Genomic DNA, 26,841 nt, shown 5'->3' on the forward strand with positions numbered 1-26,841 from the left:
TATCTGCTCATTTGTACATATATGGATTCACACAAAAATTATTAGATATATTTTTAAGATTTGTACTCTGTTCACTCGTGGTGTCTTTTTAATGCGTTCATGGTCATAGTCATGTGATTCATGATGGATGTGGAAGGGCGAGCAGGCGTCAGAGTTCTGTCTGTCCCCAGGGCAGAAGCTCCTTCCTGGGGTAGGGCTGAAAGGCGGGTGGGCCAGCGGCCTCTGAGCCTGAGCGTCTCAGCTCACTAAATGAGGGCATTGTGAGAGCAGACCTGGTTTCATCTTCATGTTCAATCTTCTTTTCTATCCTCTCTCAGCACATAGGCCCAGACTATGTGACGACAACCATTGTGTTGGGGTGGGGAGACAGGCCGAGCGCGCGCACACACACACACACACACACACACACACACACACACACATACACACACACACACACACACACACACACATACGCGCGCACACACACACACACACACACACACACACACACACACACATACGTGCACACACACACACACGCACACACACATACACACACACACATACATACACACAGTCACACTGTATGAAGAAGACTGGAATCAGAGCTGTGTGCCACAGAGGGACTAGCTTGAAAGAATCCAAAATCCATGAGAAATGGCCTATTTTCTCTTTCTCTGTCTGGCATTTCACATACATGTGATCTCAGTGTAACTATATTACTTAAATGTTTGGACATCCAATTTCTTGAAATTGCTCATGAATGTATATCAGTTGTTAATGATGACAGGTAAGGGAAACAATGGGTAGCATTCCACTCATAGACATTAAACTGTATTAAGCTATGCTTTTCCAGCTGTTGTATACATAAAGGTGTGATTGACGATAAAGTCTCAGTGTGAAGTCTCGTGCTTTAGTAGTAATCCTCCATAACCAAAACCCACTTTAATGTGCTGTTAGGTGTTCGTGGGAGCTCTTACCATTGATAGCATTCAGGAGAGCACGCTCTGAGAAGCCGTGTTGGGGAGAAGAGATCGCACATGCATGGCTGAGTCCATTTGTTCAATTGGGAAGATAATTGGCCAAAAGTCCATTAGCATCTCAATGTCACTGCTACATTTATCACATATAAAGCTGGGACACATAACACTACCAACAGGACTGCTGTTAATGGAACCTCTGGTTAATAGCCTTCACACCTGCTGCTCAAATCAAAATTATGACACTTTTAAATTATGACACAGAGATTTAAATGTCTGTAAAGATCAATGAAAAGCATTGGAGAGTCTTAAGTTGGATGTTGGATATATTCTGCACTCTTTCTTGCTCTTGTTCACTTTATTATTTCTTTTTATCTCTCCAGGTTGGCATGACAACAGATGAAACAGACAGCATTGTTCTGTGTTCAAGCAATCAGTCCCATTACCCATCAGCCTCTTCTGGGCTGCCTCAGCTTTCGACAATCAATCCCCCTCCCCTCTGCTGAAACATTGTCAGGATGTCACCGTACACCTGACAGGTATTCAGGGCTCCTGCTCCCCCGGTCTGGCTGTGGGAATCCCCCTGTCCCCCGATTATCACTCCATTCATTGCTGTCAAAGCAGTCCACTGAGCACTCGGGCCGGTGCGGCTAAGATCGAGCAGGTTCATGCTCAGATAGCGTGCCTTGATGAGACTTGCAGGAGGGCAGAGATACAAAAAGCAAAAGATTTCTGCGCTCATTGATGAATTGTCATATATTTTACACAAGACTATGATTTCTGTGGTCTGAGAGCGTAGGACAGTGCCATGATTTCTGTGATGTTCATATATTGGCAACAAATCGTTGTAATTAAATGTAGATGAAACCTAGAATTCACTTATTTACAGTTACATTTCTTACCTCCTTGGCAACATAGACACACAGCTACTATCTCAATATTTTCAAGTGAGGAGTGGGGTATATACATGAGGAGTGGGGTATATAAGTGAGGGGTGGGGTATATAAGTGGGGTGGGGTATATATGTGAGAAGTATATATGTGAGGGGTGGTGTATATATGTGAGGAGTGGGGTATATATGTGAGGGGTGGGGTATATACGTGAGGAGTGGGGTATATACGTGAAGAGTGGGGTATATAAGTGAGGAGTGGGGTATATATGTGGGGTGGGGTATATATGTGAGAAGTATATATGTGAGGAGTGGGGTATATACGTGAGGAGTGGGGTATATACGTGAAGAGTGGGGTATATAAGTGAGGAGTGGGGTATATACGTGAAGAGTGGGGTATATAAGTGAGGAGTGGGGTATATACGTGAAGAGTGGGGTATATAAGTGAGGAGTGGGGTATATACGTGAAGAGTGGGGTATATAAGTGAGGAGTGGGGTATATAAGTGAGGAGTGGGGTATATACGTGAGGAGTGGGGTATATACGTGAAGAGTGGGGTATATAAGTGAGGAGTGGGGTATATACGTGAAGAGTGGGGTATATAAGTGAGGAGTGGGGTATATAAGTGAGGAGTGGGGTATATAAGTGAGGAGTGGGGTATATACGTGAGGAGTGGGGTATATACGTGAAGAGTGGGGTATATACGTGAGGAGTGGGGTATATACGTGAAGAGTGGGGTATATAAGTGAGGAGTGGGGTATATACGTGAAGAGTGGGGTATATAAGTGAGGAGTGGGGTATATAAGTGAGGAGTGGGGTATATAAGTGAGGAGTGGGGTATATACGTGAGGAGTGGGGTATATACGTGAAGAGTGGGGTATATAAGTGAGGAGTGGGGTACGCAGAGGTAAATAGCAGAAGATAATGACAAGTTGTGCAATACATAGGGCTAGTTAGGTTTAGCACGTGCACTGTGCGACGCAAACGAGGTCACGATAGATTACTACGATTTAAAAGTTCATTATTCAATTCAGAGTGATTTCTAACATTGGTTTGACATGAATTTGCTGTAGTACATAATTTAGTTTTTGGCCTGAAACCTCTACTCTCAGTAATAATCCGCTCCTTGTGCTGATGTTTGTGAGAAAAATGGCTTTTTTGTTGAATCACTACTCTTTATTTTACTCCATGGCTTCTGGTAAATGGAGAGATTTGTAGATTAACTCTTGTCCCGAAGGACAATTAAAGAGAAATTAGCCTAAATTGCTGCTAATTTTATGTTGTCTGCTATTTTTTTCCTCTGTGTTTATCTTTGGCCAGCTTTCTCAGAAACTCCCTCTTTTGAAATTGCTACCAATGTTTTTGTTTGCTATGGCTCTCGGTTTGCAGTGATCCTCTTCGGGTGAAAGATGTTATCAAATCTGATCTCTGTGAGTATTTCTCTCTCTCTAACGAGCCTACATAAATAAGCCCATAGCGCAATGTATGTAAATTCAGAATATATTGCAGGGCGGTCTTTTTTATTTTTGGATATGCTTTAATTGACTTTTTTTGCGTGGTCGGTAGCGCAGGAAAAACAGATTGAGAAAGAGGAATGCGAACAGGGATACGCTGTTTACACGTGCTCTGGCAGCTGGTTAGTAACTCCCTCCCTCTCATTTTATTTTACCTCTCGATCCCCCTTCCTCCGCTCCCTCCCTCCACGTGCTGTTTTTCAATCCCCGCTGAACCCCGGGCGTGCCGGATCAGCCCTCGAGATGGAATATTGCGCCCCGAGATCGATGTCTGCGTGGAGACAGCAGTCAGGAGGGAGAGAGAGAGAGGGAGAGAGAGAGAGAGAGGCCCGGACAGCAGCTGGAGGGAAATGTCAGCGAGGCCGCGACGTGTCAACGCCAGCGCGGAGCTGTAATGGTTATCGATCCGCCGCGTTTTAACCGTTCAGACGCGGCGCGGGGACAGAGTGAGAGAGACAGCGAGGCGAGCTAACATGGAGCGAGAGTGTAATAGAAAATCACGCTCCCATGCCCCCCTCCCCTCTCCTCTCCTCTCCTCCCCCCCCCCCCCCCCACCTCTGTCTCTGCTTGCAGATTGATCTTCCTCTTCCTGCTGCTCGCGAGCGCGCTCTGTCATTACGCGGCTCTGTCATTAGCGCGGAACCATCGGCACTGCTGGTCTGTGCCTGTGTCACTCCGCACAGACATACACTTTTCTCCCACACTGCTCCCTGTATTTATTAAAGCTGCTGACAGCCCGCTGCCTCGCAGACACATTAGGAAACCTTTAACCCCTGACTGCGGCTGGGGATGCCTCGGCGCAGAAAAGCCCCGGCCACTGGACATCTCTAGGATGGCCTTTGGATGTTCGCGCTGCTCTCTGTAGTCCGGCCTGCCCCCTTTCACACGCAGTAGGGACTGGATATTACGACCAAAGACGAGATAGAAATTTCCGCCTTTGTCCATCTACCCGGATCATTCTTGCAGACTTTGCGCCCAAGTTGCCCTTTTGTAGAAGCACCATCAGCACATTTACAAGGCTGTTCAGACTTCATTTGTAATTACATTTACAGGTCCTCTGTGAAGAGTTATGATTTGCGCAGTAGTCCTAAATCCATTACACTCATGCCACATTCACCACAATTCACTTAAGGGATCAAATGGCTTTTCTAGATTTACTGGACCTTGGGAATGCCACTATGATAGAAATGAATAAGGAGAGATATTCACATATTGTTGCTAAATGAGAATGATATAGCTTATAGCTGTTTAGAGTTGGTTTGCTGAGCGTCTGACAGGGTCAGCTCCTGCCATGATACAGTGTCAGAGAACGGACCCGATGCTCTGTGTTTATTTATAGCTGCCTCCCTCAGTACCATGGTCTGATAATGTGTTATGACATCTGATCTTTCAGAATATTTGTTAGAAATAAAAATGGACTTTATCTGTACACATTATTTCTCCTCTTCGTCATTTGCGATATTTCACTGTTTTTAATGACTGTGTGTGTGTGTGTGTGTGTGTGTGTGTGTGTGTGTGTGTGTGTGTGTGTGTGTGTTGAAGATATCTTTAGGCTTCGTTCACTAGCATGGTGCATGATGTTAGTGATCCTGAGAGATTGTGGCATTTTTTCCTCATGGGCTAATATCACAGGTTTTATTTGGTCAGAGTTTTATCTTTGCTCATTTTCAGTTATTCCCACGTCTCATCTGCGGTGTCTGCCATGAACTGCCATTGTTCTCTAATCTCTGGGAACTTTTCTAGTGGGAATGGTTTTGGCTGGTACTTACTGGCTTGGGTAGGATTCAGGTAATGTGGTCAGTCTTGTTTGGCAGCGCCACAGTGAGTTATCATCAGTCTCCTTCAGCCTGTCCGTCAGGGGCGGTTTCTTAGCGGCTGAGTTTTGTCTGAGGTCTGGCTCTCATTTCTGCCTTCATTTTTTTCTCAGGTTCTGGTGTTACATCTCTTGTCCAGCTCTGTAACTGCTGCCATCAGATGACCTTACAACCACGTGGGCGTCTCTGTGACGCTATTGGCCGAGCCGGCCTGTGCGCGCTGAGCGTTACCCTGCTTGTGCAGCGCCGTTTTGAAGGTTCTGCGCACGTGTGCGGCTCCTCCTGTCGGGATCCTGGTTGTGTGCCACCCTCTCCACCAGGCAGGGTACCTGATCACGCCCAGCGAGGAGCCCTCGAGGCATCTGCGCCCAATGGGACGGAAGAGAGGGGCCCGTGGGGCGCGGCTGATGACATGATGGCCGACAGCGAGCCATCATCTGAGTCTGATCTGAGTGTTTGAGCTGCCAGCCTGTAAGATGGCGGTCCAAGCCTGGAGAGCTTTTTCTAGATTGCTGCAGATCTCTACGCTTGGTGGGGGGGGTTTTTTTTTGGGGGGGGGGGGGTCATACATGTGGGAACAGTTTAAGGATGGAGGGAAAGAGCACTAGAAGGAGAGAAGAACAGAGGAGAATGAAGAGATGTAGTGTTTGTGGCATTTGAAACCAGCTTTCCTTTGGTATAAATCAAGGCTACCCAGGTGCAGAGGTAGTTAGGGCTTTGGAGACATTTATCACATGCCACGGTTGATTCGTGGAAGTGGTAGTGGTGGTATAACATCAATTCACTGAGCAGTGATGTATTTCTGTGTATTGGAACAAAAGTCCATTTGTATACCTGGTTTTACAGAAACATTTCCTCATTTCATGTAAATGAATTTTTAAGAATAGTGATATTACAGATGTAGGTTTTAACGTCTGACAGTGTTACGCATTACATTCAGTCAAATTACATGACGTCATGCCATTTAAAATTCAGAAGATTCATATTGTATTGTTAATCGGTATTTATTATTGTATTTTTATTGACAGGCCAATACTTTACAATCCTAATTTACAATATGTGTTAAAATTAATGTCTTCAGAAGGCCACTAGATAAAAGCGTTAGCTTTTCATGTGATTTTCTCAGTACACTCTATGCAGCACTCATTGATATGTATAATGTACAAAAAACAAATGTAAAATGTCTAATATTTAAAAATCGGTTTAGATTATGAATATGCATCATTCTCTATCACTATATGAACTGGAGCACAGTGATTTTTTTTTTTTTTCTTGCTCAAAGCGAGACTCAATTTGTGGGTTTGGTCCTTTTTCGGCAAGACGGATCTAGAATGCCCCTCATGTTGTGTGAGAAACCCAGCTCCCGCGGCGAAGCAGAAACCCTAATGCATATCTCACTGGCACGGCTGTCTGCAGGCAGAAAAGAAGAGGCATTTTAATGCATTTAAGAGTTGTTCTCTAGGTGCCAGTTGATAGACAGAGGAACCTTATATTTGCGAACACCTAGGGTTTAATGCACTCCATGGAGCTTTCTGCCTTGTCTTGCACCCAACAAAACATGTTCCACAGAATAAAGGGGAAAGCAAAGCACAAAATTATTCCTTCTGCCGCCTATCAAACCCTTGCATTCAGTCCAGCGTCTTAAGGGCGCGTCAGTCCGCCTGCCTCTCCCGGAGGGTAATTATCCTTTTTCCTGTCATGGCTCTCCAAATGATCTCTAACCACTGAGGTGCTTTTGCTGGAGCTCAGCTTTGTCAATAGGGAGGAAAAAGAGGTTTAATTTTCAGACAGCTGCACATCTACTTTTATCATGCTATTATTTGCTCTGTGGTCATCTATATCATCTGTCTGTCTCTGTGCGTTTACCTGCACCTCTTTAAGATTGGCTGTATGTGTGTACGGCCCACCTACATTAACATATTTATTCATAGTCTTGCACTTTTCTTGCAGTGCTTTTTTTTCGGTGTGTGTGTGTGCGTGTAACGTTTTTCACGCTCCACATTGTCCGTGTAATTTCCCTTTCAGCATCTCTCTGTTTTCCCCTCTCTTCCTTCCCTTTCAGAAAGAGCCGTGAATGGAAGGAAAATTATCACAATTACTCATATAATTGAGTCGCCTTTGTAGCAAGTGCAGCTCCAGTTGCTTTTTTTTTCCCATCAGCCAAAATGGTTTCATTATAGGGGTTTTCATATTCCCTGACACAGGGCGTCAGGAGAGGAGAGAGCAGAGGAGCGGCAAGGAGCGCGGAGAGGAGGAGAGGAGCCAGAGAGGCCCGGCGCACAGCGGCTGGGCGCGTGCAGGAGACGTCGGGTGAGCGGGGCGCACCATTAGGGTCACAGTGGGGGTAATTATCCCAGTGATGGAAAGAGCATCCACTGCCTTTTCTCCCCTGCACTGCAAATGCACCGTCCCCGGCTTTTAGGCAAAAAGAACTTTGTAATAAATGGAGCTTCCACCTACTACTTATACAAAAGAGAGAGAGCGCGAAAGAGGGGGCAAGAGGCAGAGAAGGGAGAGAAGGGAGCGCCTGGCCAAAAGGGAGGCCAGAGAGGGAGAGACATCAACATGACAATTTTCCATCATTAAGACTAATGACAGGCTGGCGGAAGGGATCAAGGGGAAGAGAAAGAGACGGAGCAGTCAGGTGTTGCCGAGGACTGACCTCTTTCTGCCTTTGTTCGGGGCTTTAACTCTTAACAAAACCTAAAAGGGCCCGGTAGCCCGCGCCACGGAGTCCTCCCACACAGCAAATGATTTAATTGGGAAATTTGCATGTTCCTCCATTTGCGAGGCAATTAATTGGACAAAGGATGCTTCCTCGTGGCCATGTAATCAAACATTGTTTCAAAATGCATCAGGGGGGAAAAACAGTGAAAAAAGTTAACGGTTTTGCTAGGCCACATTGTGGCGTGTGTGCCCTTTCTGCCTCTCGCCACGAATACCGGCTGGTTAAAAGCTTCGTCAGGCCTTGGCCATGTCGCAGCCCAGAACGCAGGCTTTTGTTTTGTCCGAGGATGATTTTCATGGATTTTAATTTACTGCCTAGTTTGAAGATTTGATGACTGCCTGTCTCGACCCCTTCGACTGTGGACACAACAAGGAAAAAATACGACAAGTGACAATTTTACAACCATTTCATTTCTCCGTTGTTGACACATTAAGTAACCACCATCTATTGGGATAGATTTTTTTTTTCCCTGTGAGTAGCACCTAACTCAGGTAATTGGTCATTTTGGAGGGCAATTTCAGGGCAGGTGGGAAGCTGGGCAGGTCTCTCTGACCCCTGCTGCTGGGATAATGGTGAGCGCTACTGGGGCTGTCACAGCCATGTTTGGAGGGTGTATGTGGAGTGTGTGTAAGGATGCCGTGGCACCACTAGCTGTGTGCTGGGCTCTCCCCAGTACGCCCTGCATCAGTGGTTTAGCCGTGTGAGTGATAGCTGTCGATTTGCAGGCAGAGGCGGGTTCTCGGCAGCGCTGACGGTCAGCCCTCATTTTAACTCACCCACCGTAAACCATCACTGTCATAAACCTGTTGGCTCTGATAATCATGAAATCTATTCACCCCTCATTTTCCAAGATTTCCGGAGAAGGGGGAAGGGGGAGACATTAGCGGTACTTTGGTCATGAACAAAATAGAATTTGAAAAACTACAGCATTTTAGATGATGCAATGAAAAGGTCAATATTTGTCAGTAACCCAAACTTAATTTCCTTATTAACATGCTAATAACTTGTTAAAGCCTAAATGTTAAAACCTAAGTGGTAAAAATCTAGCAAAGAAATTAGAGTAGCAAATCTCACAACTTCTTCCAAAATACAAAGACTGCCTCAAAATGTAATTATTTCATCATAACTGAATTTTCATTTGTAAAATTAAATTAAAATTTCTACCCCTAAAAAAAAATCATAAATAAAAAAGAGCACTTATGCTTCTCTTGCTGTTTTGTGTGCTTCCCTTTTTTTGGAGTAGAACTCTTTGATTGCAGCTCGGTGTGTGTGTGTGTGTGTGTGTGTGTGTGTGTGTGTGTGTGTGTGTGTGTGTGTGTGTGTGTGTGTGTGTGTGTGTGTGTGAGTGTGTGTGTGTGTGTGTGTGTATGTGTGTGCATGCTTGCGTGTGTGTGTGTGTGTGTGTGTGTGTGTGTGTGTGTGTGTGTACGAGCATGTGAGTTTTTGTGTGCCGGTGGGTGTGTGTGTGTGTGTGTGTGTGTGTGTGTGTGTGTGTGTGTGCATGCGTGCGTGTGTGTGTGTGTGTGTGTGTGTGTACGAGCATGTGAGTTTTTGTGTGCCGGTGGATGTGTGTGTGTGTGTGTGTGTGTGTGTGTGTGTGTGTGTGTTTCTGTTGCTGTTTCTGTTTTCTGTTTGCAGGTGTGAACCACTGGCCCGGTCTGGAGACAATTATTTCTGTCTGGTCTCCCAGAAGAGCCGTGAGGTAGAGCTCCCCTTTAACTCTCTCCCACTGTGGCCTGAGTGTGGCCAGCTGAGGAGAGCTCAGCACAGCTCAAGGTCCCTCACTCAACCACAGCCCACAAACCCTGCCGATGGAGAAACCTGTCTCTCCCGTGTCATTAGTTAGGGAAGTCTTAATGCTATTATTTAGTAACCAGATGACAACTATTGATTTGTTAAGATTTAGCTGCCCTAAAATGTTTTATTTAACAGTCAGGTACAGTAGTGGATCTTCCACAATCTGTGTAAACAGAGAAGAACTAATCCAGATTTAGGGAACTTTTGTGAGCTTTTTTTTTTGCAGACACCAAATAGGCCAAAGCCTGATTTAAAAATGATTTTTATGGGAGAATTTTTTTCTGGCAGGAGAATATATTCTTATAGTTATTTATTCTTAAAGAGCACTTCTTGTTGACAGTATAGCTTATGAGAAGAATAATGATAAATGTGTATTAATAAATTGATTAAAAACACAAATATAAATTGTGAAATAATCAACCATGAGGCTACTACAAAATCTCAGAAAATAATACTAAAAATAGGTTACTTGTTTGGTCTATTTCCAGTGTTTGGTTATAAATAAGTCTTCATCACACTACAACCATGCCATGAATTAGCACTGTTATATATTTTGCATATTTTGCATGTTTGTCACTGTGAATAAAATCAATAGCTTTAAACAGGCTATTTTCCGATCCAAGCAACATGTATATATTTAACACAATCCCTAATGGCTGTATATTGTTTGACGGAGGCTGGACACGCTGCGTGTTTACCTTCTCCTCTCTCATGTTGCTCTGCAGAACAAGCTGCCACTTCTCTCTGTTTATTGGAGCTCACTGGAGCGGCAAATTGAGGAAAGCCGCGCTTAAGTCACCCAGTGGTGATCCAGACTAGAACGCTGTCCAGTAAAACGCCTTCTCTCCCCATATGCCTGATCAAAAACACTAAATATGAATCATTACATCAGATCACATTTTGCCTGCTCCCCTCCCCCGCCCTAGTATATAAGGTGTAATTGTTACAAATCTCAGTGTAAACACTCATGTCCAAATGGAGAACAAGGAATTTATTGGCTCATCCAAGCTGTTTATGTTAATGTGGAGTTAATGCTTTTTTATATTGCCACACTTAAGGAGGATTTGTTCAATCCAAATTTGTGAAGAGGGATAATCCATCTGAGATCTTATCTTTTTCCCTTGCCATTCTTTAAATGTGCACCAGTGCACTGGTGTGTGCCATCCTTAAAAACGTGTAGAGATTGTGTGTGTTTCTGTGTGTGTGCACAGATTTGTGAGTATGTGTGTGTGCGTGTATGTGTGTGTGTAAGTGAGAGAGAGAGAGAGAGAGAGAGAGAGAGAGAGAGAGAGAGAGTGAGAGAGAGAGAGTATGTGTGTGTGTGAGTATGTGTGCATGTGTATATGTGTGTGTGTGTGTGTGTGTGTGTGAGAGTATGTGTGTGTGTGTGTGTGAGTGAGTATGTGTGTGTGTGTGTGTGTGTGTGTGTGTGTGTGTGAGAGTGAGTATGTGTGTGTGTGTGTGTGTGTGTGTGAGTATGTGTGTGTGTGTGTGTGTGTGTGTGTGAGAGAGAGAGAGTGAGTATGTTGTGTGTGTGTGTGAGAGTGAGTATGTGTGTGTGTGTGTGTGTGTGTGTGTGTGTGTGTGTGTGTGTGAGAGAGAGAGTGAGTATGTTGTGTGTGTGTGTGTGTGTGTGTGTGTGTGTATTTACCTTTACTAAAATGGTAATGAGCTCATGATTGTTAAGTGCTCATCATAAATCACAGAAGAGTATTTTATTTCATGTACTTAACTTCAATTGTAAAATGATGAGTGACTTCAGTATAACAATAGGGACAGCAGAGTTGCCATGCTGTTTGTGTTAGCCTAACACATGGAGCATGGAAGGGCAACAGAAGCAGACCTGCTGTACATCAGAGGCATCGATCTCAAATCAAACACTCCATTCTATAAATAAGGACTTGTTCTTCTGCTTGTTTAAATAAAGTTTGAAAATAAACAGTATAGAAAGCCTCTACAACCATATTCAATTGATCATGCTTTAAACCTCAGAATATTTGTTGTGAGGGACCGTTAATCCATATCTGTGAATCCTTTGCAAACCCAGTCTGAAGTTTTTTGCTCATTGTGTTGGGCTTGGCACAGGCTTTAGATGTCCCGTGTCTGCTGCTAACGAGTTCTTCAGCAGTATGTACACAAACTAAAATCCAAAAGTCTCACCAATTTTGCTTATTGGGCTGATTTGAGCAAGCAAGGAGCAATTATCATTATTATTATTTCAGTTCCCTTATTATATGATGGTGTTTCACAATAATCTGTCAATAGCTTTTGTGATACGTCTCCATTTGTTTGGGTTCTGATTTGTTGTGTGCGACTTGCGGACACTCATACGTCGTAAAGACTAGAGTAACTATGATGAGTGTGCCTGCTTCATACTGAAACAATTAAATCCCAGTGAATCCTGGGCCACCAATAACAGAAACTAATCAGAGATTGACTGGAATTTACTCTGGCCTTGAAATCGGAAGTCCCTTTACAATCGGATCAGGTTTTACTTTAAGGACGGATATCTTAGGCTCATTTCATGCTGCGTTGGTGAGACCTGGTTTTGTCAGTGAGGTGTTTGCTCGTCTTGGTGTTTGTGTCTAAGATGGGGACCCTTCGCACACAAACACAGGCTGAACGGGCCGGAACACTGAATCGGTGCAGCACAGCAGGTGTTTAAAGAACGCAAGCATGTCACTTCCCTTTGGTTTTTGTCCTTTCGAATGTCATTTCCTGTTTTCGAATGTGCTTTTTTTCCCCCTGGCGAAGCACCTTATTTTAGAGCCTTTAGATTTAGAGGTTATCAGTGCTGCGGTGGTGAAAGCGAACACGTGGCCATGTTTAGCTCGTGCGATGTAATTACGCGGAGACAAACCGTAAAAAAAGCCATAGCCACGCGCTCAATTGCAGCTGCGTCACTAAAAATTACAGAAATGACTTTCATTTAAATTATCTCTATGTCGCGGTATCGGAACCAAAGTGAGAGGAACGTCATGATGTTTTTAACCGCTGTCGTGGTGTGTCCCATGTGTATTTAATAATCTCAAAAGTTTATATATGATTATTCATTCATTCATTCATTCTCGCTTTCATTTACTCATTCAGTCATTTATTTAATTATCTGTTGTTAATATTTTTGGACAGATGCATCTAGACGTAGTCCTATTGGATGTATACGTAAAATATAAGAATATTAGTGATTTTTATTTATTATTTTGTTCGTGTGTGTGTGTGTGTGTGTGTGTGTGTGTGTGTTCCTAAAACCTAGCTTTTCATTTTACGCGTCATTTTCTAAAAAGATATTGTACATTGTACATTTATTCTCCACCTAGCAAAACAGTTCGCTGACTATGTGATATATATCGTGTGAGAGATTGCATTATGTCGCATTCTGACACTGTTTTATTTGTCTTCTTGTGGGCTATTATTTTAATCATTTTTAAACAAATAACGTTATAATCAATATTGAACTATGTTTTCTTCTTATTGTTTATGAAATTGACTGTAGACAACATCTGTCATCTGTTATAAAGTAGGGTGCATATGCAGGCTACACATCAATTTCAGTCTTAGATACCATAATCGGGTACAATAATCACAGTTATCAGTCTCAACCATGAAGTACGCTACATGTAAAATCTTCCCTCACCTCTAAATCATGATAATTGTTGGTTGTAATACTGTTATTATTTTCGCTATTGATAAAGGATCTTTGTAAGGTAGTTTGTGAATGTAATTCCAAATACAAATTGCTTTAAATTGGACAATTTTGAAGCGATTTTGAGGGGATATCATACAGAAATTGTTGAACGTGGCCGTCAGTGCAGAGGACTCGGTGGTCGTGCTGGTAGCGGTGGCATTACTGCGTGCTGCCGTGTCTTGCTGTACTGTTCACTTGCGTAATTAAGTTAATTGTGAGAGTAACGGAATTTAACTAACGTTAATTTGTAATTCACGTGGAGATTTGGAGTAGGCAAGCGGGGACTGGTAGGGACTCAGTTGCGTTTCTCCCCCGTCAGGGCGACTAGAAGAGAGCGACAGTGAAAATAAAACGAAGGTCCGGAGGTGTGACCCGCTTCCGCCGTTTTCACCGGGATGGCGCGCGCAATGGTATGACCGGTTTTCTTTCTCACCTGCTTGATGAAGCTACTTTGAAACTTTAATTTCAAAAGCACTAAACCGGGGGAGGTGATCACTAAGACTTTGTCACTGGACCACTTTATTGAATATTCATTCAAATTGTAGATTTTTTTATGGTTTGGTTAAAAACAAACCAAATTCATTTTTCAAATCTCCATATTTCGCATGAGAAATGTTAATTTACAAACCGGTGAGTGTACCGATCTGTTAGCAAAACACTTCTGCTCACTGTTTCTGTTGACACCTTCGCGTGCGTCATACCGAAATCCCTAGAGGTCTCCGTGTAGCTTGGACCTCCTGCAAGTTTCTAGAATGGTAATATCCTCTGTGAGAAAGCTAAATCTGGTGGATTACATATGACAAACAGACATATAAATCTATAAGAAATCAAATTAAATAACATGCTGAGTAAACATAACGGGCAGCGACGTGTGTTTGCCATTTTGGAGGGATTAATACACTCCTGTGGGGACAAAACATGGTGCACGTGGTGAAAAGCATTTATGGTCAGAAGAGCTTGGCACATTTCTAACTTTCATCACACTCTGACATATCTCTAAATGATCGGTTGTCTGGAAACGACTTTTAGGCTATGTAAATATATTTAGATGCCATGTAGCATTATTCTAAGAATGACACCCGAATATATGCGATGCTCTTTAATATCAAGCCGATCTGCGTGAAGGATTTTCACGCGAACTCGGTCGTTTCAGAAGAGAACTTACCGTGAGTGCAGTTTATAGCTCTAGTACTCCTGGCATAAAACAAACATGTTTCGGTTATTCCTAACCGCTTAACATGTGGTCAAGAAACGTGAGCTTGTCTGCTGTTTCAGCACTTCTCTTATCTGGTCTTTTTTTCTGAATACTCAGAGTTCACGGCGCAGGTCATCACCACCTATAAATAGATACATCTTTGTGCCTGTCACATTTAAACCACGAGATACATTGATGTGATGGATAATACAGGTAGTGATGGTTCAAATCTCAGAAACAAGGAATTTGTATTATATCTCGTTAAATTCAAGGGGAATATTATGCGGGCAGTACCTGTGCAAATGTGATTACTATACAAAAAGATTCAAACTAATCTATAATATTTGGTATGTTCAGTTATCGGTAGCACTGGTGGGGGGCGACGCAATTATTTGGCAGCAATATTTTAGCTGTGACAGAAATGCAGAATTTAGCCCAGGTGCGTTTACGGTCGCTCATTGGTTCTGAGTGATTTGAATCTGCATGCCAGTGGAAGTGTTAAATATATGGCTAATTATGCGTATGAAAATTAAACAACAGTGTTATGCAAATTGAACTGGTTTCAGCTGTGGCTCCGAGCACTTGAGACTAGCATTTAATCAAATGAAGCCGTAAGTAATACATCTGTCCCCGAAACAATAAGGACGCAGACAAAAACAACAGACTATTTAATACTGTATTTAATCATATTTGTATAGTCTTTAGAGGGCATAAAAAGTTATTTCTGAAAATGGCAATTAAATATAGTGTTCTTGTTTAATTGTTATATTGTTTTGTTTTTTATGTAGGATAGCACTATTATTATTATTACTATTATTGTTATTATTATTAGTAGTAGTAATAATAATAATAATAATAATTTATTATAATAATAATAATGATAACTACACCATTGTCATTGTCAACAACTGTATTAGTACTAGTGATACTAATACAACAACAAAAATAACAATAATAACAATATTAATTATTCTTCCTATGTATATAGGCTTTCCTTATATGCAGAACTTCCATGGATTATTTCTGTTTGTTTGCCCTGGTTTGACAAATACACTTGATATGTTTTTTTTTTAATTTAGTTTCATAAGTAGAAGTAAATTAAACAATTATAAATAAACCAAATTGAATTCAAATTTTAGTCAGAAATGACAGTTGATAATAGAAATCAAATGGCATTTTATATATCAGAATATTACCGATGTTTTAGTACGTGTGAACCATTTATTTTTCGGGTTCGAGAAAAATGTTTGTAAACATGCTGTTAAGGGATTTGCGCTTTAGTTGTGACTCCTCCACGTAAAAAACCTTCCTCCACGACCCACCCCCTGAATTTCCTTTTTAGCATTGAACAACTGGGTCTAAGGTTTGTCTTATTTCTTGAGTTTATCATATTCCTCGGACCCTACCCCGGGATCGCCAATCCCCACCATTCTTGGAGCGAGTGGACCAATCAGCGACCACCTTTGATAAATATTCATGATTCCCTGATTCAAACGTTTGAGCGAGTTTGTGTAGATCCACTGCATCACACCTAGACTTTTCACAGAGACAAACTACATTTTCTTATGAATGGAAAGTGAAAAAATCAGTTGAGCTTAAATTGGGATCCATCCTTCACTGAGATCGTAGAAGAAAACAAAAAAGCAGAAGAGAGAGAGATTCGCCTGAAGACATGACAATGACTACAATACCAGAGAGTCTAAATAGCCCTGTCTCAGGAAAGAACGTTTTCATGGAATTTGGGCCACCAAGTCAGCAAATGTCGCCTTCATCTATGTCTCATGGACATTATTCAATGCACTGTTTACATTCTGCCGGTCACCCGCAGCACGACAGTTCGTACAGCCCTGCTCCGTCCTTCCCCAGATCGCTGGGTTATCCATATGTCAACTCTGTCGGTAGCCATTCCTCGAGCCCATACCTTAGTAGCGTGCAGACTTACCAAAACAGCACGGCATTAACGCAGACGCGATTAGAGGACACAGGTAAGAAACGCTTGTTACTCTAACTTAAACGTCCGTTTCTTTTTTTCAGCGCACTGTGAGAACGTTGGACCGGAGTAGCCCAGATGTGCGGGTATTAGGCTTGGTAATTATTTATTGCGTAATGCTATAAACAATGTATGCAATTATGGGTAATTATACCTAAACTGCAGGCTGTAAAACTAGCGCAGTGATGCGCGCCGCGCGACAGGACCATCTTAGAGACTGTAACTCAACCAGTGATGTGATGAGGACTGTTTCTTTTTTTTTAATCCCTCAGCACCAGAAACGGAGAAAAACACAGTGGTAGAAGGTGGAGAAGTTCGGTTCAACGGGAAGGGGAAAAAGATTCGCAAACCCCGGACTATATACTCCAGTCTTCAGCTGCAGGCGCTCAACCGCAGATTCCAGCAGACACAGTACCTCGCGCTGCCGGAGCGAGCGGAGCTCGCCGCGTCTCTAGGTCTCACGCAAACACAGGCGAGTTTATCGTTTCTGCACAGGCTTGGTGGGGATTTTGTCAAATTATCGTCCAGGTGCGACGATACAAAACCGTTTTACCGTTTTTTCACTTGCATGCTTTGGTACACTACAATGTAAAAATAATAATACACTTTTAACTTGTAATAAGTAGGCCTCTGTGTTGGGATTTTCAAAATCCAGTAAGAAAAATCCATTCACTCGTTAAGACGTTTTTCAGTTGTAGTTTTTGTTGCAACTGGCCTGTGTGCTTGTATTTTTATTATTATTGGATGTGATGACGCATTATATGCTCTGTTTACGTATGTATTTATTGTAAGTGAATTGTTACAAATTGATTTGTAATCCGTTTAACGGTACGTAGTTTGTTTTTAATCTCGATACGCAGCAATGCTGGTCTGCGATGTTGGTCGTCGTAAACCTGTTAGGTGCTATACTAAAACTGGTCTTTTCCTGCAGGTAAAGATCTGGTTTCAGAACAAACGATCCAAGTTTAAGAAACTGATGAAGCAAGGCGGAGGAACGATAGACACAAACGCACTGGCCAATGGCCGCGGACTGTCCACCGGATCTCCATCCGTAGCGCCGGTCTGGAACTCCACCGCAACCGTTAAAACGTCTGTGGGCACGCCAAGCTCGTACATCCCAAGTTACACCTCCTGGTATCCCACAACGCACCAAGACTCTATGCAGCAGCCGCAACTCATGTGAAGTGACTGCTGAAACAACCCCGCCCTTCCTCACGGAGGGCCCAGTTCAGGGGACCACACGGGCCAGCCGCCCGGCGCGGCCTTGTATTGCGCGCGGGCCTTCCACAGCCTAGTACAGACGTGATCCGGAGCGCCCTCCCACCGCTGCCAGACGACGCAGCACTCACAACGACAGACTAGCCTGGATACTTAGAGACTGAGACACAAACTCCAGCGTCGGAGGAGCAAGATTGGCCTTTTAGAGTGGTCCGCCACAGAAACAAAACGGGATTGCCGTGAAAGTGGGTCAAACGAAGCTGCTGTTCTCATTCTTTCTAACGTGACATTTAACTGTGTGTAAAAATATAACTCTAACAAGTAAAACATTCTTCAGATTGATCATTTTTACCAAGTAAATTGCAACAAAGGAATTGATTTCTCAAGATTTAGAGTCCCCGAAAGAAACGATATAATAATCGGGCGTTTGATCAGAGTAATGTCGGTTTTAAGAGCAACACAAAAATACAACATTTAGCTTTTTCTTTTCAAGGAAGGGTGAATGAGCTGACACGCGCTCTGTCATGGGCACGCGGCCTATTTGGAACAGTATAGGTAAAATCATGCGAAGGGCTGATTTTCCTGATTCCAAAGAGAAAGTCTTTATGAATTAATATTTTTTGGGTGTGTTTATTTAAAGTAACTTATTTAGATTTTGTTTATGTCGGTTTATATGTTTTATTTAAAATGAATGTTCTTTAAATGAAGAGGCTGCACTAAAGTGAGCAACACTTCACTCAAATTTGAGAGCAATTTGTTAACCCGAGTGGTTCGTATTCGCGTGCAAAACGGCGCCAGTGACAAGCGGATCTCTCGCGCTAGGGAAGTGTCGATAGTTAATGTACAGAAATGGCCAATTTTAGATTGTGTTGTTAACGATGTGAAAAGAATTTAATCTGGGTATGTTTATTACAAATTCATGTGTTTAGCATTCTACATAGCAAAATAGTTTTATATTGGTCAGATTAATTTATTGTTTTGTTCCTTGGAGTCGTGTACAATGTGTAAACTATGACAGTAAAATTCTCCTTTTCAATGAACTTTTACAAATGTCATTGTCATTGCAACTTGCTACGAATATCCAAATAACGAGACAACGCCGAGCGTAAAACATTTTCCAAGCAGACATACTAATTGGTGAGGTCTTAAATGATGTTTACGATTGATTGCGTACGCTTTTACTTCGTTTACAGCTCATAAAAACAATTTGCAACAGACTTCATATTTTTATCATATTTTTATTCTTGTTTCTTATTTGAAGTAGATCCACGCATATGTTACTAAAATGCCACATTATATTAAAAGACTCGGCTATATCACCAATTTAAAAGTAGAGGCGTAGCTGCAGCATTTAGGCCTACTGAAATTATAATATATCTAAGGCTGTTAGATATATTATATCGGAGCGATATCTTCTCTCTACCGCAATTATACCGAATCTACCCAATGCCCTTAAAGATGTTTTATTCCTATCTGAACCGCCGATTAATCGTGTGTTGGTTTCTCTAACACTGTAAATCTCCCCACAGTAAGGGTACTTGTTTCCTTTCACTATCGTTTAGCCGCTATAAGCTCCTTTCTGCTCTTGTATGGCTCGAACAAACCTCGTCTCGAGGCTGAATGGCTCGAAGAGCACTGGTTTGTGTTAAGTGAATAATTGAGTGCGAGACAGGTGCCGCGAGCGCTGCGGCCGGTGGAGGGGGTAGGGGGCTCGCGGAGGATCGGTCTAAGAAAAAGTGAAAAGTTCAAAGGACATCTTGTTTGTGGCTGATAGTTTAACTGCGCTTTTACCGAACACTGAAGCCTGCTGAGCTAGTGAACTAATCGTTTGGGCTACAGTGATGTCCATATCTCCATTGCGCTTATCTTCTATTTTTATGCACAGTTTAAATACTTTTCTCGAATATGACTAACAAAATTTTCTTAATGTGTTTAAAATACTTAAACACATTAAAATAATAAATAAATAAAATATTTTTTTTAGCAGCCCTAGTCGACTACCAGTGTATATTTAGGACGACACAGTTAATAACTAATCTGATCCGCCATGGCGGATCAGATATTGCTAACATAATTTCATGCGCTTGTGCCCAAGCAGTAGGACTCAGTAGACTAGCGTATTTTATAGAGGACCTTACAAGTCGTGTGCGTGTGTGCGTGCGTGTGTGTGTGTGTGTGTGTGTGTGTGTGTGTGTGTGTGTGTGTGTGTGTGTGTGTGCGTGTGTGTGCGTGTGTGTGTGTGTGTGTGTGTGTGTGTGTGTGTGTGTGTGTGTTGGAGCAATAATTATTCTGACAAATTTTGACGCGCTTCATGTGGTGCCAGCAAAGATGGTCTCGCGCTATTTTTTTTTTACTGGAGCAGGAAAGGCCGAGCGGTGCGCTCTCGAGCGAAGAGGGGGCCAACCTCGTGGCACAAAAAGTTCAGTTGAGATCTTAAAGATGGACCACGCTCTGTTACATTATCACGGAGGGTTTCTTGAGTGAAGGTGTAGGCGCTGCTATATTTGTGTCTGTTACAGTGATGAACTGTTGATGTCAAAATCATAATATTCAGGAACTTTTGATCAAAAGCCGTGACGGCTACTTCTACTACACTAATAACAACACCGTTAATACTCTTACTGCTGCTACGCTATAGCCCACCGTCACCATCTCTATTACTACTACTACTACTAATAATAAAAATAATAAAAAAAATATTACTATATAAAAAATCATATACTATCTTTAGAAACGTTTGTTAATTTTCCATAGTTCATGCCTTATCTGGTCACATTTGATCCCTTTTATGTTTCTTATGGTAAATTTTAGGCCTACCAAAATAAGACAGATATTCCTTTGTGGTTGTTATCCGAAGTGGCGGCTCTCACTCGGCCTTTTAACATTTTAGTAGAATGCAATATTTCTTCAAAATAAATAAAAACCGTTTCACTTATCTATCAGGGTCGCTGTTTATCTCGGTATTTGGTAGTATTTTCAAAGCTTATACAAGGTTGCCCCGCAATAATTAATACGATATAGCAAGTCCAAGGAAATAGAAATATCACCTACAGAAAATAAAGCGAGGATCGTGCAAAAATAAACATCACAAATCTTTAAAAAGTAGATTAAACATGAAAATCTATTTCTCAGGGGCTCTGAAATGCAGCTGTGAAGCAGAGAGGGTCAGCGTTATTTCACTGTATTCTCCTCTTGATTACGAGCCGAGCCCATCAAACCAGACATAATTATAGTCATTCCGCCCTTATTTATTCTAATGCAGTTCCCCATCTACAGGATAATTATGAGCAATTTTTTTTCGCACGCGGAATCTTTTGTTAACAAAAGAGATAGCACACTGAAAGAAAATTTGCTGTGTGATGAAAAAAGAAAAAACAACAAAACGGAAAAAGCAAAATAGGTGCGCGAAAGCCCCCCTCGCGGCAGCTCGGTTATAAGTAAGCTGGCAAATTGCTTGCAGGTGTATACCGAGGGATTGTCAATATGAAGAGCGCGCGAAATTAGCAATAACACAATGTCGGAGTAATTAAGGCAGTGGTGAAATTATGGAACAAGGGTTGCCTTATTTCGTGCTACAACCTATAGAAAGGCTAGCGAGGAAAAAACTGAAACAGAATCAGTCGCGATTTCCCTTTAATCTAAGAAAAATTATAATAGATATATGTTACAGTTTCTGTTATCTTACTAAATACTGTTGGAAACCTTAAAAGATAAGTGAAAAATGCGTTCACCTTTTAGTAGCTATGTTTAAAATAACTGATGCTGTTTTTCACATCTAACGTATTTAACTAGCTGCACAATCTTTGAAACATTCGACAGAAAATTCTAGCAAACAAAATTTAATTATTTTTAATTAAAACATGGAAAATGAAAAGGTAAAGCTGTTTGAGTATTTCTGGAAATGTAACTATTGTCCTTTAAATTCCCCCCATTATCTGATATATTCTTGAAACTTTTATTATAATTGGTGTTTTCATAGGGAAATAAACTATAACACTAACAAAACACGACAGTACTGGAGGAGTTTTATTCTTACCTTATATAAGAAAAATTAACACGGAGCCCAGATGTGTGTCTATTCATATAGAGCTCAGTGTTTAGAGATGAATATGGATGCAGAATCCAGTGGTCACTGCGATGGCTGAGCGCGTTAGGTCCCGTGAAGCTCATCCCGAGCGGGGCTAAGCTTTAGCAGCCGCGCGCTGAACATGACTGAAAATTCCTGCTTTATTTTCCCTCTTTATAGCTGTTGGAAAAAATTGCAGATTATTAGCATAAATGTTTACTCCTCATTACGCTGATGACATTGTGCACTCGAGATCTTGGTAATCTTTGGGAAAATTATGAGTAATTTTTAAAAATTTAAAGCAGCAGTTACCATGCAATTCAGGCTAATTTTGCGTAGGCTCCAAACGGATATAATTATCGCGGAGTCAAGATGTTATGCTAAAAACTATGCATTGATATTCCCATTTATTATGTACATACAACTTTGACAATGTTGATGCCTGAAATAGCTGGAAATTGTCTTGCGCAAAAATTACAGTCCATATTAGGACATCTGAAATTGCGAAGAATTATGCAGTAATTGCAGGCTTTCGGATCGGGGAGCCAGAATGCTCAAACTAGAGCAATTGTGGATGAAATTACAGATCAGAGTATAAATTAGGGAAGGGGTATGGCATTTTTCAAGTTGTCTACAGGATTCCGGAAGTGTCTAAAACCACATCATCGCTAATCTGTTAGAGAGAAAGGCACGCAGAACACGCGCCATCAAAGCAGTTTTAAAACTTCCTTAGCCTGCATTCGTGTTGTTTGTTATGCGTGACATTTCTTCCACTTTAGTCTATGGTATGAAATCTTTTCATTTTAATTCACTAAATCACCTTTTCTAGCTTGTCCTCGCGGTGTATTACTGGTACATGAGGCTAGATGTAGTTAACACCAACGGTCTTGCGCACTTTTCTGGTTGTCATAGGTATGCCTCTACGGATGCGCCCTTCGCGTGACTAGCTCCAGACAGGTGAGTGTTCCCATGACGTGACATTACTCACATTTTAAAAATCCCCACCATATGTCTCGCAGGAGTCAGTTAAAAGGTTTTCTGGTAACAAAAGTGACACCTCAAAAAGCAGGAGGCCTACGCGAGCCTTTGGAGATATGGCAAGAAGACCTATAGTTGTTTCTTAGTTTCATTATTGACCTCATTTGATACGACTGAACACATTCAATACAAGCACATTCCTCTGGAAATATCGTGATTTGGGGAGTTTGTTTGGGCATGAGCAAGCTGCAGGATTCTATATTTCAAGATGCTTTCATTCACAGCCCCCGGGGCGAATTATAACATCGTGTAATGTGACAATTACTGACAGAGTACATCCCTGTTACATCCTTCTCCTTTATAGCATGCGATCATTCAGTTAAAGGCATTTAAACATGGACTCAGTCTCATATCAAACCTGCTCAGTTTAACGCAAGCGTATTTTTTTTCCATTTTGTTTGCCTTCTTTGTTTCAGATTCTGACAAATGTCACACGTAAATGACCAGTGGGCATTAGTGTACGCGCTAATTTGTCCAACATAAACCTAGCCATTATTCAGCATCTCACTCATAAAACCACACCGCACATTAGGCCTCCGTAGGCCTAAGGCCTGCATGAAATAACGCACTATACAGACCTAACCTTTAATAGCAGAGAAAAGAAAGCGACCGAAGCCTATAACGGCGCGGGTGTCACAAAGCCCTGGTGCAGGGGAAAACGTGGGACGTGTTTCCACGCAGTTGGGTTCGAGGCTTGCGTTGGTGCTTTTGGCTGTACTGGCTTCATAACATCGGGAGCGCCGCGAGCTGACTCCAGACAGTCTGAGACGCAGCCGGCCGCCCCGACTTCCCTGGCGCGTGCCAAGGAGTGTCGCGTGCCTCGACTGCTCTTCCTATGCCGCGCGCGCCCCGAGCGCGGCGTCTCGTCTCTGGAGATCCCATCTTGTTTCAGCTTCCATGAAATTTGGTTTCCAAAAATCTACATATCATTTTACAAAAAGTGTAAAAAGAAACTGCAACACAACGTGTTGTCGTTCATTTAAAAAAGGAAGTCGGGCGTCATTTATTAGTCTACATATCCAAAACCTGCTATCATATCACGCGGGCTACCTAGTCACACCTGTCATGTTCATGGACAAAAGGGGAATTTGTGAGTTTTGTCTGAAACATTTACAAGTATAACGCCTTCAGCCAGACTAGTTACAGACTGGAAGTCTCAGCTGGCGCCAGAGCTACGGGAGGAGGCGTGGTCGGGAAAAAGCTCAAAATTCCAGAAGTGAGCCAAGACCTGGTTTTAATGGGAAAACTCGGCATATCACAAACCTCCGTGCAGTGTTTATGCAGTTTGTCTAAAATCGCAAATAAAACAATAAATTCACATGAAACATTTTATTTAAATAAGTCTGATTCATATAATGCCAGAATTGGACATTCAGCATACGAGATAAAATAAATAAACAAAATAATTCCAAAAAATGTGTTACATGTGACTTTTGATTTTGGGAAATCAGTAGCTTGTGAGATTTTCGGTCACCTTTTCCCTCAATATATAAAAAGCAAAAACACTACATGATAACCTACATGCCTGATAAGGGCGACATATCCAAGGGTAGCGGTGAAGCCTCCATGTACTGGGACAAATATTATATCTCCTACTTACCTTATGTACAAAATACAAAGTAAACAAATATAATGATAACAACGATGGGCACATTAAAATACATTACGGTGGACAACGAAGTGAGGTCATTTTAAAGGCACGATACAGCTTCAAATTGTGCTACATGATCTGACATTAACACATCCTGCTATAAGGTTCACTCCGACGGGTGAAACGTCCGCACGACTCGCCTTTTGTAGCGTAGCTTTGGATCTTAGTGGTTCACTGAACAATTAATTTGATCTTTTTTTTATTATTATTTTCCACCTCCAGAGACAAAATAAATAAATACAAAAATAATTGTATGCCGTTTATTCTTTCGCGTCTGTATGTTGACGACACTGTGTAAAAGAACAAAAAAACCCCAAAACAAAACAGTATTACGCGCAGCACGCAACACGGTGCTTCTCAACTTTGCCGATGCAGTCGCGGCTACTTTCGGAAAACGAGGCCTGTGAGTCCCTTGAAGCTTTAAGTCTTGCAAAATGAAATTCTCCGCTTATAAATGTCGCATTTTTGTCAAAATATCGTTCCAGCGCTCAAAGCTGTGTTGTGATGGTGTGGTACCAGTGCGTTCGGCTGCAGATGCGTTGCTGAGTTCGTAGATGAGTACCAAGAGTAGTTTGTCAGAAAGGAAGGCGCTGTTGCGTTGGGGGAACTGCCGCTCTGAGGCAAACCCGAGGTTACATTGTTCATTCTTTGATTTTGTGGAAAGTCCCAGACAGTGTTGACAGGAGGTGAGTGGCACGGGGGAGACTCGCTGGAAGCCACATGTTGCTCGGGCGGAATTTCTCCATTTTTCCACAACTTCTTGAACTTGGAGCGGCGATTCTGAAACCAGATTTTTACCTGGAAAAAACACATGGCGCTTATTAAAATGACAATCAGTGACTACAGCAAACAACCAATGTCGTTATAAAGACTTGCCGCGTAGGAAGAGTATTGTATAAAGTGTATTATTTGGCGAGAAATGCATATAGGGATGTCTATGTCCCCAGCAGCATCTATTTGCAAACAAGCCGTAGTGATTTTAGGCGCAGCTTCAAAACATCTTTGACGGTCGTGAAGCAGCTCAAATTCACACACAATCGTTTTTAAAGAGGATTCATGTTCACCGAAACACACTTCGCCCACTACTGGTTACCGTGCCAAGGGACGAGACCCTTCGGCAAGACGCCTCGTGGGTGGGATGAGCTCACCTGGGTTTGCGTGAGGCCCAGAGAGGCGGCCAGTTCCGCGCGCTCCGGGAGAGCCAAATACTGCGTCTTCTGAAAACGCCTCTGCAACGCCGCGAGCTGGAAGCTGGAGTAGATCGTTCGCGGCTTCCTCACTTTCTTTGGCTTCCCGTTGACCATTCGAATTTCCGGCTCACTCTCCTCTTTTTCTACAATTAAATTAAAGCAGTTTTAGACCACGACGTTTCCCCACATAAAGCCGTTAACGCCCAAGCACGCAGAGCCGCTTACCTCCGTCGGTTGGCGTGGGTGAAGCGCTCGGTCCGTACGTGCCGTAGGTAGTGAATGAGCTACTGAATCCGAGGTCGTACGATTTCGTGTTGTACTGCACGGCGTTCATACCGGTGTTGTGGTACTGGTAGGTGCCGAGCTGGCCATACGGCGACCCTGCGCAGTGTCCGGGCTGTTGGTTGTTGTAATAACTGCTGTCCGTCGCAGTGGAGACCGGTAAAGTCGGGGACTCCTGCGATTTGTGCAAGCTGTGGTAACTACTCGAGGTAATCTGGTTTGAATGCATATCTGTGTTGAGACTGTCAAAAACTCCAGTCATGGTTACTGTTTAAAACTGTACAAATAATTTACAGGCGTTCATAAAAGCGGGAAAAAAAATCTGAAAATACTTTGCGATCAGTTAACTAAATTTTTTTTTTTTTGTAGTAGTAGTAGTAGTAGATGACATTCCTTTTGAGCTTTATTGAAGCAACGATGTCGTGCCACGAACCAAGAACCGTGATTGTCTGCCACCAAAGATGCTGGCGTGCAGGCATTTATCCCGCGTCACGTGGGAGGCTGAACTAGTGCGCGGCCAATGGACGCGAGCTTCATGGGCAGCAGCTGCACGGGGAGAACGCGCCGCGCGCCAAAGGGTTACCTCGCTTAGAGAGGGTGAGAAAGAAAAGACAACAACACGAAGAGAGCAACAGAGGTTGTTTATTTTTCCTGGTCGTCTGTAAAAACCACCGAGTTCACGGAAATTGCGGCGCTGTCTGTTACTTTGGCATGAGCTCATCTTACCGCATGGAGGTCTACGGACTGTAAGTTAGTTACAAGCGAAACGTTTCGCCCCATTGCGACATCTGTTGGCACTAAAGGTCCGTAAGATCCCCAAACA

The 26,841-nt window shown here is 42.5% G+C and overlaps 2 protein-coding genes across 3 annotated transcripts; one reads left to right on the forward strand and one right to left on the reverse strand.

Annotated features, from left to right (window-relative positions):
* The first annotated feature begins 3,186 nt into the window (after positions 1-3,186).
* dlx1a (distal-less homeobox 1a) lies at positions 3,187-18,827 on the forward strand. 2 transcript variants are annotated; one of them, XM_081713688.1, is made up of 4 exons: positions 3,187-3,280; positions 7,383-7,488; positions 16,846-17,045; positions 17,505-18,827. In XM_081713688.1, exons 1-4 carry the CDS (start codon positions 3,260-3,262, stop codon positions 17,754-17,756), a joined length of 579 nt encoding a protein of 192 aa, XP_081569814.1. In that variant the 5' UTR covers positions 3,187-3,259; the 3' UTR covers positions 17,757-18,827. The 2 variants fall into 2 exon arrangements, with proteins under 2 accessions (XP_081569814.1, XP_026883341.1); XM_027027540.3 differs by lacking the exons at positions 3,187-3,280; positions 7,383-7,488 and adding an exon at positions 15,676-16,568.
* Positions 18,828-24,209: 5,382 nt separating this feature from the next.
* dlx2a (distal-less homeobox 2a) lies at positions 24,210-26,454 on the reverse strand. Its single transcript, XM_027027545.3, has 3 exons — positions 25,962-26,454; positions 25,695-25,879; positions 24,210-25,344 (listed from the first exon to the last, which is right to left on the reverse strand). The coding sequence occupies exons 1-3, from the start codon at positions 26,278-26,280 to the stop codon at positions 25,015-25,017; spliced, it is 834 nt and encodes a 277-aa protein (XP_026883346.1). The 5' UTR covers positions 26,281-26,454; the 3' UTR covers positions 24,210-25,014.
* Between the last annotated feature and the right edge of the window lie 387 nt (positions 26,455-26,841).

The sequence above is a fragment of the Electrophorus electricus genome, chromosome 4 (genome assembly GCF_041902795.1).
Source record: "Electrophorus electricus isolate QZ-2024a chromosome 4, ASM4190279v1, whole genome shotgun sequence".
Taxonomy (NCBI): Eukaryota; Metazoa; Chordata; class Actinopteri; order Gymnotiformes; family Gymnotidae; genus Electrophorus; species Electrophorus electricus.